This window comes from Armigeres subalbatus, chromosome 3 (assembly GCF_024139115.2).
Source record: "Armigeres subalbatus isolate Guangzhou_Male chromosome 3, GZ_Asu_2, whole genome shotgun sequence".
Taxonomy (NCBI): domain Eukaryota; kingdom Metazoa; phylum Arthropoda; class Insecta; order Diptera; family Culicidae; genus Armigeres; species Armigeres subalbatus.
This window is the reverse complement of record NC_085141.1, coordinates 40,044,751-40,059,222: the sequence shown is the minus strand read 5'-3', so window position 1 is coordinate 40,059,222 and position 14,472 is coordinate 40,044,751. Positions and strand designations below refer to the sequence as shown.

The following is a 14,472-nucleotide window of genomic DNA, read 5'->3' as shown; positions in this document are numbered from 1 at the left end:
CAACAGTTTTGATTTTTCTTCTAATTAGCTTTAATTGTCATTCATGTCATTATGGCCTGGAAAAGTACTATTCTACGAAATGGAGTAAGCAGAGGCGACTCGTCCATACGTTCTACCTGTTCATGGAACAGGTAACCATTTTTAGGTCAGAAATAGTAAATTAATGTCTTGGCAATTAATTATTAGGGCAAATAATTTACTCCGTAAATTTTTTAAACAAAGTTTCACGTAATATTTCCAATTATTTTAACATCTAAACATCTAACGAAACAAAATATTTCGTAGGCAGATCAAGTTAACGCCACATGCTTGGCGTATACAGTCAAATTGCAGCTAAATGTGTGTTTCCCCGACACACCACACCCCATCGCATAGAAAGTCGTACGATCCATAATGAAGAACTAACAGCAGCGCTGCCAGAAGTCAAATTTAAAGTTTTGCGCCATGACAAATGATTTGAAATAATTTCCTCCTTGGTATGCTCACTCGTTCTCCGCGCGCAGAGAACCAGCGTGAGCGTTGCCAGCTTTCTCCGTTTCCTCACATCATCCTCTTTCGCATGCGAAGCAAGCACGTTTAGATGCAAGTTCTGCTATGCGCGCAGCAGGAGTCAAACCCGTTCGACGCGCTGCGAGAACAATCAACGACGCGACGCACCTTCGGTGACTCGATCGTAGTGTCGGGCTGTGCTTTGCCGAAAGGCGCACCGCGCACGCTTTCGTTCATACTTCGATGATTGGAAACAATTTGTTTTTCTTTTTCTCCTGATGAATATGCAATGCATCAAGAACAATTTTAAATTAATATTTGGGTTTTCAAAAGAGACATCAAATAATGCTTTTTCACGAATACTCAAAATCAATCAACATAGAGAAAAAGGTATAGTTTTCACTAAATTTGAAGAATTAAATAACTGGAACATATTTCAGCTTCTAAATGTGACTCATTGGTCGTCACAATCTGGGGTCGCATCAAACAATAATTGTATAATTATATACTATAATTATTGTACTAATAATGGTTAATAACATTTCTTTCATAGCAACAAAATATGTAAGAATTTAAATATTAGCGGCGATGGCGTGTACCCCGAATGGTGGAATGAGTCGATTTGAAAGATCTTTATTCTGAACAATATCCAGTTATTGCCAACTGTTACCAAGTTAGATTTTAGACGATTTGCGAGAGTTTAAAATTTTAAGTGCATCTAAATTTAAATTTTTGTAACACAATTAATAAGCTATTTATTGTTTTGTAAATCCTTTCCATACAAATTGTTTTTTTTTTCTTTTTCTAATATTTGGTTAAAGTTGTACAAGAAAAGGTTGTAATATAAGATTAAATGCACAACTTTCGTTCGAAGCCACTCAGCTTGATGAATATTTTTTTTTCAGCATGGTAGAACAGGTGTAGCAAAAGTCCACGAGACGCCCCTGAGTAAGAGATCCTTTTTTCCAACAGAACGCGTTTTCCCGGTATAAGGTAAACATAAGAGATCATGCCTTGTTTGAATGAACGAGTTTGCCCGGTATAAGGCAGACAGAGGAGATGATGCCTTCTTTAAATGGACGTGTTCGCCCGTTATAAGGCAGACAGAGGAGATGATGCCTTCTTCAAATGGACGGGTTTGCCCGGTATAAAACAGACAGAGGAGATGATGCCTTCTTTAAATGGACGTGTTCGCCCGGTATAAGGCAGACAGAGGAGATGATGCCTTCTTTAAATGGACGGGTTTGCTCGGTATAAGGCAGACAGAGGAGAGGATGCCTTCTTTAAATGTACGTGTTTGTCCGATATAAGGCACACAGAGGAAATTATGCTTTGTTTGAATGAATGCGTTTAAGGTATAAGGCAGACATAGGAGATGATGCCTTTTTTAAATGGACGGGTTTGCCCGGTATAAGACAGACAGAGAAGATAATACCTCCTTTTAATGAACGTGCTTATACCTCGATAAGGCACACAGAGGAAATACTGTCTTTTTAAAAGTAACGTCTGATCGATAGAAACGAAACGAGATGATGCCTTCTTTAAGTTAACGCAACTTCCCGAAGACAAACAAGATCTCCCTTTCTCTCACTCTCATACACAAACCCCCTTACTCACTCACTTCCTCTGTCTCACTAATTATTACTCATTCACCAACTCTCATTCATTCACCCACTCTTATTTACTTAACTACTCTTACTCACTAATCCACTTTTACTCACTTATTTACTCTCAATCATTCGCTCTCTCTTTCTCGCTCACTCTTACTCACTCACTCTTACTCGATTACTCTTACTCGCTCGCTCACTAACTCTTACTCGCTCACTCACTCTTACTCACTCACTTAATCACTCACTCACTCTTACTCACCCATTCACCCCCTGGTCGATTCTGAGATTTAGACCACGCTTCATCCAGAATCCTTTGCTTTTACTACAGCGACCAAGGAACAACTTCTACCTTGTTGCCCTAGTAGCCATGCTGACGTGGACCGCAATTGCCTTCAACTCTCGGCAGCCCTTACTTTGCACCGTTCAATGTGGAAAAACGATTCATAAAATAATGAAAAACGATCCATAAATAACATCTGAATGTTCCATAAAACGCTACCATAAATCCATAAAATAGTTCGAGAGATTCCATAAAGAATATTTTTATGATCCATAAAACTTTGAAAAATGATCCATGAAAACTATAAATTGATCCATAAAATCCAAAATCCAAAACAAAATCCATAAGATCCAAAAAATTTGCGCAATTTATATCTTAATGATGATCCATAATTTTAGCCATATGATCCATAATTTTGGTTATATGATCCATAATTTTGATAATGTGATCCATAATGCTTGGAAAGAAGGCCAATGAAACTATATTAATTGATCCACACATTTTATAAAATCTATGGATCATTTATCAAAATTTATGGATCATATCACCATTTGAACAAAGTTATGGATGAAATGGCCAGAATTATGGATCATATGGCTAAAATTATGGATCATATTACTGAAATTATGAATCATCATCACGATAAAAAAAATGCGCAAATTTGAAGTTTTATGGATCAAAATATAGTTTTTTATGGATCATTTTCCAAAGATTTATGGATCATTTGTCATATTTTCATAAGAAAATAGCAAGAATTGTATTGTTTTTCTTGACCATGTTAATGGAACATTTTTCCCATTTAATTGCTAAATTTTAGCTTAGTTATGGATCGAAAAATTATTCTTTATGGAATCTCATTAACTATTTTATGGATTTATGGTAGCATTTTAAGGAACATTCAGATGTTATTTATGGATCGTTTTCCAGTTTATTATGGATCCGTCTTTATCGTTTATATGCAAAAGTATGTTTTGCCTTCAACTCTCTGTATTGTGCATGAAAACGTGCTGCATAATCTTGCCCTGCCATTCAGGAATCTTGAAGAGTGCCATACGAAGTGGAACGGGATCTTACGGAGTAAGAATACTTAGTTCCATACTGCATTGAAACAATTTCAATTCCAATTATTGTTCATTTATATGAATTATGAATAAACTTTTGTTGAGTAACATTTTTTTCATAGAAATGAAGTATGAACTTGAATAATGACTAATTCGGGGTACTGGCTCATTCGGGGTAGTGTCCCATTAGGGGTAATGGCATTCGGGGTAGTGACTCATTCGGGGTTCTGGCGTTCGGGGTAGTGGCCTTCGGGGTAATAGCATTATGGGTAATGGAATTATGGGTAGTGTCGTAGAGTCGGTCGGATGGTCTATGTGCCTACAAGAAGGCGATGGCGGGCCGAGATTAATGGAGATCATCCAGTTGAATCTCAACCATTGCGACACCGCACAGCAGCTGTTGTGGCAGTGAGTCGACAACAGAAGCAATGTGTGACGTGGAAATTATTGCTGAGCCGTACCGGATTCCTTCTGACAACGGCAACTGGGTGGCGGATGCTACGGGGATTGCGGCTATCCAAGTGATGGGCACATTTCCTATCCAAGAGGTGGTATTCAGTTCAAGCGAGGGTTTCGTAATCGACAAAATTAACGCGATCTTTGTGTGTAGCTGTTACGCACCCCCAAGGTGGACTTTGGAGCAGTTTAACCGGATGCTGGACTCACTCACGGAGAAGCTGATCGGCCGAAAACCAGTGATCATCGGAGGTGATTTCAATGCTTGGGCAGTGGATTGGGGAAGCAGACTGACTAACGCCAGGATTACAGTTTGCTGGAGGCGCTGGCTAAGCTGGAAGTAAGATTGGGCAACGAAGGTACCGTTAGTACATTCCGCAGAGATGGCAGGGAGTCCATCATCGATGTCATGCTCTGCAGTCCGTCGATGGCGAGGAACATGAACTGGAGAGTTTGCGAAGAATATACCCATAGCGATCACCAGGCGATCCGATATAGTGTTGGAACGCGAACGCCGACGGTACGACGGGAGATAAGGTCTAGTTGGCGAAGATGGAAGACGAAGGACTTCGATAAGGATCTTTTTATCGAAGCACTTCGAGCGGACAGCGACGCTACAAACCTTGCCGAGGAAATTGGAGCCAACGAATAGCCGGCGGCCAAGTTACTGGTGAAACGAAAATCTTGCCGACCTTCGCGCTGCCTGTCTCAGAGCTAGGAGACACGTTCAGAGGGCACGGTCTGAGCGGCTTTCAAACGGGCGATCCAAATCAGCAAGTCTAACTGCTTCAAGGAGTTGTGCCGAGAAGCTGACGCTGATCCTTTTGGGGCAACGCTTATCGAGTAGTTACAAAGAAGATCAGGGGTCCAGCGATGCCAGCCAAAATATGTCCGGAAAAGTTGAATATCACCGTGCATGGCCTTTTTCCGCAGCATGGTTCTACAACGTGGCCGCGTACGTCGTACGAAGATGAAAACCGAGTTACCGCTGCAGGTATGCAAGTTTTCAATGACGAGCTATCTTCAGTGCCGAAAGGTTTGAAGATGATAAAAGCTCCGGGTCCGGATGGAATTCCAAATGTGGCTCTAAAATCCGCGATTTTGGCGTTCCCGGATCTGATCAGGATGGTGCTGCAGAAGTGTTTAGTAGACGGTAATTTTCCGGACATGTGGAAGATCCATAAACTGGTGCTGCTGCCGAAACCAGGAAAACCGCCGGGGAATCCAGCATCGTATAGGCCCATATGTCTGCTGGATACGCTGGGGAAGCTTCTGGAAAGGGTTATCCTTAATAGGCTTACACAGTTCACGGAGGGTGAGACTGGCTTATCGGAAAAACAGTTCGGATTCCGCAAAGGCAGATCGACTGTGGATGCAATCAAGACAGTCATTGAAGATGCAGAGAGGGCGTCCAAGAAGAAGAGGAGCGGCAATCGGTTCTGCGCGGTAGTGACGATTGACGTCAAAAACGCGTTCAATAGTGCCAGCTGGGAGGCCATCGCCGCAGCGTTGCATGGAATGCGAATCCCCGACTTCCTGTGTAAGATCCTTAGGAGTTACTTCCTGAACCGGATTCTGGTTTACGACACGAACTCGGGGCAGAAGTCGATCAGGGTTACGGCGGGCGTTCCACAAGGGTCCATACTAGGCCCGACGTTATGGAATGTGATGTACAACGGGGTGCTGATGCTGAAGTTGCCCAAAGGTGTAAAGATTTACGGATTCGCGGATGATGTCGTCCTAACGATAACCGGTGAGTCACTGGAGGAGGTGTAAATGCTGGTGGCGGAGGCGACCAACGCAGTAGAAACCTGGATGAATGGAGTCAAGCTGCAGCTGGCTCATCACAAAACGGAAGTGATGCTGGTCAGCAACTGCAAAGTAATCCAGCGGATTCAGATTACCATCGGAGGGCACGACATCCCGTCGGTGCTGACTCTGAGACATCTAGGTGTGATGATTGATGACCGGTTGAACTTCAACACCCACGTGGACTATTCCTGTGAAAAAGCGGCTGAAAAGATCAGTTCGTTAGCAAGGATCATGCCGAACGTCGGCGGTCTGAAAGGCAGCAGTAGGCGTCTACTTGCAACAGTATCATCCTCGATACTAAGGTACGGAGTTCCAGCCTGGGGAGCTGCGCTCAAGACGAAACGTAACCGGAGGAAGCTGAATAGCGTGTTTCATCTAATGGCCATTCGAGCCGCGAGTGCGTACCGAACTATTTCGTCGGAGGCAGTTTGCGTTATCGCAGGGATGATTCCAGTCTGCATAACCCTAGCAGAGGACATCGAGTGCTACCAACGGAGGGATACCAGAAATGTGAGGAAGGCGGTGAGACTGGACTCTATGGTGAAGTGGCAGCAGGAGTGGGACAATGCGGATAATGGAAGGTGGACCCATCGGCTCATCCCCAATGTGTCGACGTGGGTGAACAGGGAGCATGGTGAGGTGAACTTTTACCTCACACAGTTCCTGTCCGGACACGGTTGTTTCCGCCAATATTTGCACCGGTGTGGCCATGCGTCATCGCCATTCTGCCCGACGTGTATCAACGTAGAGGAGACTCCAGAGCACGTGATATTCGACTGCCCGAGGTTTCCGGAGGCACGTAGAAGAATGCCTGCCATAAGGGCGGACAACATCGCAGAGCGAATGAGTCGCGATGAAGGTACGTGGCATGCGGTAACCAGAGTCGTGACACAAAAAATGTCAGAGCTGCAGCGTCGATGGAGAAGGGACCAGCAAGTAAGCGTCGGTTTGGAGGAAAATCCAGCACAGTGAGCAGTGTTTGGTCTCGAGTCGTCGGGGCGCCAGCGAACCGGAAGTCTTCTGCCAACCGGAATCGTCGGACCGACCGAAGTCAGGAGGATTCGAGTGAGGAAGTTTGTGGCACAACCGCCGAGGGATCGACACAACGTAGCAGTGGATCTCAGCAAACCAGTCGATGAACTAGCCTAAGCTAGGGGCCGGAATTTTAGAAGAAGTGCATGAGCATGAGAAGTAGGAGCAAAATTTGTTCGTTGATTGTGGTGGGTATGAATTACTCGACCGGTAAATCAATTCCCGTCATCAATTTTGCATGGGAATTCAAAACTTTTTTGCGTGAAGGGCATTCCCAGAAATTGGATTTATGATTGCCCCCACAATTGGCACATTTAAATTTATTCTCTTCTAAAATCTTCTCTCACAGGACAGGCGTCCTTGGCATGAGAGGTTCCACCACAAATCATGCATTTAACATCCTTGTGGCAATGTTTAGTTCCGTGACCCCACTTTTAGCACTTACGGCACTGAGTGGAGTTTTGGAAATTTCCCCAGGCCTGTGGAAATGTTCCCATGTAACACGGACATGGGACATAAAGCAGGCCTTTTCCGAACTTTTCATATTACTTAGTTCACTTTTGTAAAGAACTAAATAAAATTCTTGAGAAATACCCTGCCGTTATACGCATAATTGTCCCATGTACATAGGAATCCCTGCAAACATGGGACAAATATGCGTATGACGGCAGTACCCCTCTGGGAAGTACCAGAGCGAGATTTCTTTTTCATCCTAATTACTTGGACCGGTGAAAATCCAAGTAAATTGAGAAATTTCATTTTAATTATCATCACTGGGAAGACCTTTCAAGGCGACATTGAACAATCGCTCAGTTATGTCGTCGTACGTGAAGATTTTATGCCGCTTCTCAGTTAAATACTGAAGAAGACGTTTGCGATCGTCAAAGGATCCCGGCAAAACGCGGCAGTCATCCTTCCTGACAATCTGAAATGAAACCTTGATCCCCTAAAGGTTACTCAAAGTTTCATTCCGAAATCCAAAAAACTCGGCAGCAGATACCACATTTGGCGAAACCCTTTGTTTCTTCGCACGGATCGAATCACCTGGGCTAGAGGTAGATTCGATTCCTGGAGGAACTTCCGAAGGAATTCCTGAAGGAAGTCCCGGAGGAACTGGCGAACGTGATTTTTACTCGCCAACAAAATACTGCCATACTCGTTGTGTTTGCTCTGCCCATATTCGCGAAGCACCAAGAAAATGCAAGCAGCAGGTTCGCGCGTATACCGCGTTTCTGGTAGGCGAAATTACACTCTTCTCCTAATCGTGAGTATTTACACCACTGGTATACAGTTCTTCTTCGGAGCACCACTTAGTGGCTATCTAAGGCATCCATTGATTTTGCTCTCAGAATGCTGAAACAAACGATTCATGAAAAGTCACAGCTGTCTTGGACAAATATCGATAATTGATCACTTTCCCGAATGTCCTGAAACTTTTGGTGGCCACTCGGGGGGGCAATTAGTGGTCCTTGCATTGATTATGCACTAATCTTTCTACAAAAATCGATTTCAAACAAGTTGCAGCTTTCTGAACCATTGAAAATTGTTTAAAACGTCACATGAGCCAACATGGAAACTATTCTAACTTAACAACTGGTAAACTCAGGATCATCGAGAACTGGGAGGGAGATTCAGATTCAAAAAATATGAATGTCAGTGCAGACCTAACTTTAGTTGTCATGAAACGTCACCGCAGACCTAGCTGAAAATGGTTAATAAATGGGGAGTATCGATACTGATCATTTGCTTGAAAACTATAAAAAGCAGAAAATTATATTGAACATTATCAATCTATATTTGAAACGACGGTTGTTGAACGTGTTGAACAATAAAAAATGCCTAATACAATCGAACTGTGAAACTCGTTTGAAAATGGTGTCCATTGTAAAGAGAAAAGGAGACGTCTAGGATACATCTTCTTGCAATTATTCCCTTTGCTTATCGCTTATTAATTCATTATTTGCATCGCTCGTTTCACGTTTTCAAAGTCAACCCAATCCGCAGCTACAGTAAAATTCATTTTCGTAATTTTAATCGTGAATAGTCGGATTTTGACGATTTGAAAAAATCTGTAAAGTGTTCGTCATCCGAATCTGGCATATATGGTGAAAGAATGGAAGAGAGATTTCGCTTTGCAACTTCCGTCTTTTCCCATCCGTTATGAAACAAGCTATTTCGAAATGCAAAAGAAAACAAAGACATTTGCCAACATGAATAATCAATCCTTGCCAACCACAGTAGCCGTTCGATGCCGTTCGATAACTGCTACGCATTCTAGACGTCAAACGGTTGTCAATCGACGTCAGATGCAATAAAAGTGGATGTAAACCCGGGCAGAAGTCATGAACAGCATAACAAAACATGATGTGGACTTGATTGATATAAGAGATAAAAGAACAGGCAACAATATCAAATATTTGCACCGAAATATCATTTAAATAACAAGATATGCTATGGATAAGAACAAACTAATGGAACATGAAATTGATCAATTATTACAAATAACATAACTTGATCCACACAGAATAGACGTTGAAGCTGCACTCGCCATGTTGTGATAACTTTTTACTGTTCATTTCGAAATAACTTTGGAATGTCGCCGTAATCCCTTGCATAATCAGCCCTAGCGTCATAAAAAAATGCCACTGTGCGCTAGTGTCGTTATGCATGCATGCCATCGTGTTGTCAAAATGAGATTGTGAGTTGCAATGTCGACGTCGACGGCGTTGCGGTTCGGTTTGTTTGTTTACACATGTTTTGCAAGAAATTTTGATCGAGCCTCCATGTTTGTTCTCTGTGCTTGATCTCCTCGTGATATTGTAGATATTGTCGTCTGAACTTTTATCTATTATATCAATCATGCCCATATCTCATTTTGTTATATTATCAACATGTGATATTATTGAGCTGTTTTCGTCTACTCGGGAATGTGCAGCGCAACGCAGCTGTCATTGAGTCTGACATCAGTTTGAAGTTTAGCGGTCCGATAACTGCAAAACTGTTGCAACTCTCGAATAGGACAAGGCCAAAGGTGCTGGTTGAAAGAGATGGCGCCACAACATTTGTAGTAAAATGAATTTTCTTGTATGGACAAATGGCCCGTTCTCACTAACTACGCATCACAGCGATATGTGACCTAGGTAGAAAAGCTACAAATATTTTTCTGATTTTTTATACCCTTATTGCATTTTGTAACTTTAAACAATAAATGAGATCTGATTACAGTTCCATACTAAACTCGAGCGGTTTACTACAAATTTCTTTATGACTGCTCTCCACCTAGAGTGTACAAAAGTAACATTCATAACTTACGCCATTCAACAACAGTTGTCACTGCTGTATATGCAAAATCACATTGATATAAATACGCAGCATCGCCACCTCTCGTCTGATAGTGTCAATATTGCAATTTCTACCAGCAGGTGTATTAGTGTTGTTGGAATGATTTGAAAGAGCCTCAAGCGGAATTTTAGCTAGAATGCCACTGGTCTCGTCCTATTGCAGTTAAATAACTTGCAGTTATCGAAAGTCTACTGAATTTCTTAACTTTCCTCAAAATTCTTCATATCCAATTTTAAAAGTTTTCTTATAAACCATCGATAGCGATTTAGACGTCGTTTCATGAAGAATTTTAAATTACTCAAAAATGAATCGCCTGCTTTGAGCGTAATTACAGCGGCACACTTGGAGTTAACTTTCTGAAATCAATATGGCGAAAGGCATCTAAGGTTCGATTTCTCAAAATTAAGCACCTTCATCGAAAAAATATTTGGTAGGCGTAGTAGCGGACACCTTCCTACATAACCAGTACCAAATAGTTTTTCATGAAAAGTTCCTAATTTTGAGAAAACCCGCGTTAGATGTCTTTCGCCATACAAATTTCTGACTCATGCTGGCTATTTGCGCATATACGATAGCGCCTGGATGTGGAAGCGGTGAGTAGAAAATCAGCCACTGCCAATAATTCATTGCAAAGGATCTTTTCCAAAATATCGATACCGTTAAAACGGTTAAAACGATATGATTTTTTACCGTTATACTTTATCGGTATGTCAGAATGTTTGATAAGAACTTGAATTTAAGGTTCTTCAGAGGAACATCGAGAGTTATCTTTTATGCAGATTCTTATTTATTTATTTATTTGCTTAATTGTTTATCAAACCTGGAAGAAAGAATACTGTAGATCCTTTGCTCAGAGATCCTAATCATTAGACCACAATGTAGTTTTGGTTGGTAAGTATAGCTAAATTGCATTAACATTCTTTCCCATATGATTTTCATTCAAATATAATCAATATGTAGAAGAATTATTTTCCTCACCCCAAAACATCAATTACCGGCAATGTCCTTGTGCTTGTGAAATGCTTCTTCATGACGACTAGGCTATTACTTCATAATCAAAAAGTTAATGTCGTTTCTTTCAATAAATTTTTATCTCAAAAATATAAACAAGATAACGGAGATAAACAAACGCCAAAATACCGATGATTCGATGAACAAAAAGGGATAAAGGTGTAGTGGTGATCATTTATGAAATTATTTGCCAAAATATATCATTGCATTGATATCATACTTTACGAGAATTTAGATAACGATTCATTGAAATTTATATCATTATTAGGAATAGCTTAGTGTGAAAAAATATCGACAAAATTATTAAATTTTATATAAATGACTTTGAATGAGTCGAGATAGATGCTGAAAAGAGATTCGTATTTTATTCATACTGAGTTTAATCCGCCGCATTTTGTGATTCCTTCCATAGGGATGCGGAAAACGACCATCTTCCGGACACTTCTTAATTCAATACTCCGGACACTTTCACGAGACACTTTATTTTTCAAATTCCCGCACTCGGAACGAGCGAATGAAACTTGAGAAAGTCACGCACCGGCTTCAATGAAATCAACGAAAACATCGAAGACACGCAAAACAAAAATTGGTCAGTCCGTGTGACGCTTGCTTTGGTATATTTTGCTCATCGATAATTTTCTTGCGTCATGACGTTTAATTTTATTGTTATTTTGTGTGTAGTATCTGGATCTCCCTCCCAGATCGAGAACATACGCTTGAGATAATTTCAAAAAGTTTGATATCTATATTGATAATTTTCCATTGAAAAATGTTTTAGGCCAACTATAAGGCCTCGTTTAACCTGTTCTGGAATCACAAGGTTTGCACTTCTGATGGACCCAAAACAATAAAGATCAATCTGTTGATGAAATTTCAAGAAGTTTTATACCCATATTGTGGATTACCTACCGAATTCAACGATCAATACCATCTATGTGAGACATATCCATAGAAACCCTGATTTCCCGATTTGGTCCATCCCGATAACAACTTGATAGAAGAAAAAGGTTTAAATTGAACGAGCCCAAAATTATGTAGATCGGTTGAATATTGCTTGAGATGCTGATGCCCGGGTACTCTGCCGGCCATGTTAAGGATGTTTCTTTTGCCGGCCACACAACGTTTAACATTACAGACTAAATTGAAATTCAAAGAATAAATTAACGACTGATGACAATGAGCCGATTCGAATAAGTTTATTGTTTGTTGTTGAGCTTAGAATCAAATAGTGATGCCCTGTTTACGCTTCTAGATAAAGAAAATCACACCGATAGCAAGGTCAATTAACTTAGAAATTGTTTAAATTGGAAACTCGGTTAATGCGTACAACATTGAGAACTATTTTCAGTAGCCCCTTTATTATTAAAAGGGTTAATTGATTCAGACGCGACAGCGGAAATAATTGCGAAGCTGGTATACATTCGAACATATGTTCACATGTATAAAATACCAACAAAGGGCACGAAGAGAAGACATGATTTTGTTTTCATTAAGCCCATTCAAAAGGCAACAACAATTCGAAATGTACGTATCTCAAGAGAAGAAAAATAGTGATGGGTACTCACACTGTCATATTTCCTGCGCCTCGTATGACGATCGGATCCGGCACCATCTGGACGTGGCCCTCCTCCAGATCTTCCGGTTCGGCCAGTTCCTGTTCCTCGTATATCGCATCGAAGTCAGCCATCTTCTTCTGCTTCAAACTTCGCCAATCCCTTCTTCAAAGTACCGCACCGATTGCACAAACACTCGATATATTATAGGTTTCTTTGTTCTTCCGCTCTCGGCACTGCCAATTCCAACTGAAGCGTTCACGATTCTTCATCCATCGTGCGCACACAACACAGCATTTGAGTTAAAGCGAAACAAACTGGGTACACATCGAACGACGGCGCTGTATGACGACGATTGATGATGGTGCTAAATACCGACGAGACGGATTCGCTAGCAGATTTCCAACTTTCAGCTGATGTTTTCGGTTCGCTCTTGTGCAACCGCAACAACAACGCAGCAGAACTTGGAGCGAGACTTCCCCGCGCTGGTGGTGCTACTGACCGCCTCCGTCACTGTTTGTTTCCCTTCGAATCGAGGGATTTTTGCTCTCGCCGAACGCAGTAGTCGGGTAAACAAAAGTTGCTGATACATTTAAGTTGATTGAGGAAGGAGAAAGAAAAACATTCCCCCATCCGCCGCTAGGGCATTCTTGGGGCAATGTGCCCCAAGGGGATCAATGTAACAGGCGGCTCGGCGAGCAGCTGACGTTGTTGATGACACCCACGTCGTATCCTTGAACCCCTTCTCTTTGCACACTGCTTTTCTTTATGCACTTTCACAAGTTCATGCTTCTAACGCTCACCTAATGATGACATCCTCATAACTCTGTGCACTTGTCAAAGGTAGCCAGCACATCTGTTCGGTTGGGTTTCACTTATCAAGTTTTTCCTTTTCCCTTAGTTGATGCGTAATTTAATCACTTTGGCTGCTGTTGGCGAAATCCTCCCACTAGATCAGATGCAGCTGCAGAAACAAGTTACCAACACTGTACCTATACTGGTAGCACTACACTATTCCTGAATGTACCTTTCGAGCAGGCTGAGTGTAGGCCGCTTTGATGTGGAAAACCACGGCCACCACCAATTCCCAACTTCGATTACGCTACTGATGGCTGACCAAAATTACTGGCAGACGTCGAACGTACCTAACAGTCTCACACCGAACTGAATATGTATTGCGAGAGGATTTCATCAACGAGTTTGTTTTGGAATCACAGTCTGTTAGTGCGCCTATGTAGGTAACCACCGCCACACAAACTACCAGCTCGAAACTTTGGCCACATGCACTGCGCCAATGTATGTAGCAGGGGTTTCCAAATAATTTCACGTCGGGGATCACTTTGTAAGATGTTTATATCAGCACCGTTCCCAGTGAAGCTGTAGTCGATAATAGAATATACGAAAGCTCAGTTTTAGCTTGAGCGTGCTCGAACACACATCTCGCTGTTCTACCTTCATGATCCGAAATCGTTAAGAATATTTTGTTGAAGATAATAGCGTTAAGAAATTAGATCGTAGTGTCATTCATGAAAATAAATTTTCATTCCTTTCTGAACCACTGTACTTAAATACATACAAGTTTTTATTTCTACAGCTCTCAGTTAATAAAAGATGTTATGGGCCAAGCCTATAACTTAATGAACACTGAAGGAAGACGTATGCGATATATCGAAATAATTGAAAAATTAATATCCCAAACGGCGGAGGTAACGCAGTTGCTCCTGTTCCAAGTCGAAGCCATAACTTATTAGGTTTGCCGTCCATTCAGCTGCTCCAAGGTAACGAAAATTGGTCTACCTGCAGATTTGCCGTGCAGACATTCTTGG

At 41.6% G+C, this 14,472-nt stretch overlaps 1 protein-coding gene across 7 annotated transcripts in view; it reads right to left on the bottom strand.

Annotated features, from left to right (window-relative positions):
* The window catches only part of LOC134223557 (cysteine-rich hydrophobic domain-containing protein 2), a 100,586-nt gene that overhangs the window by 72,793 nt on the left and 13,321 nt on the right, over nt 1-14,472 (bottom strand). For 2 of the 7 annotated variants that reach the window (XM_062702743.1, XM_062702739.1), the window contains exon 2: nt 12,659-13,610. The exons of 2 other annotated variants lie outside the window; for them this stretch is intronic. In XM_062702743.1, coding sequence (XP_062558727.1) covers nt 12,659-12,780 — 122 coding nt within the window. In that variant the 5' untranslated portion in view covers nt 12,781-13,610. Of the gene's footprint in view, nt 1-12,658; nt 13,796-14,472 lie in introns of those variants that run through there. 3 more of the 7 variants (XM_062702740.1, XM_062702742.1, XM_062702738.1) reach the window with 3 other exon arrangements.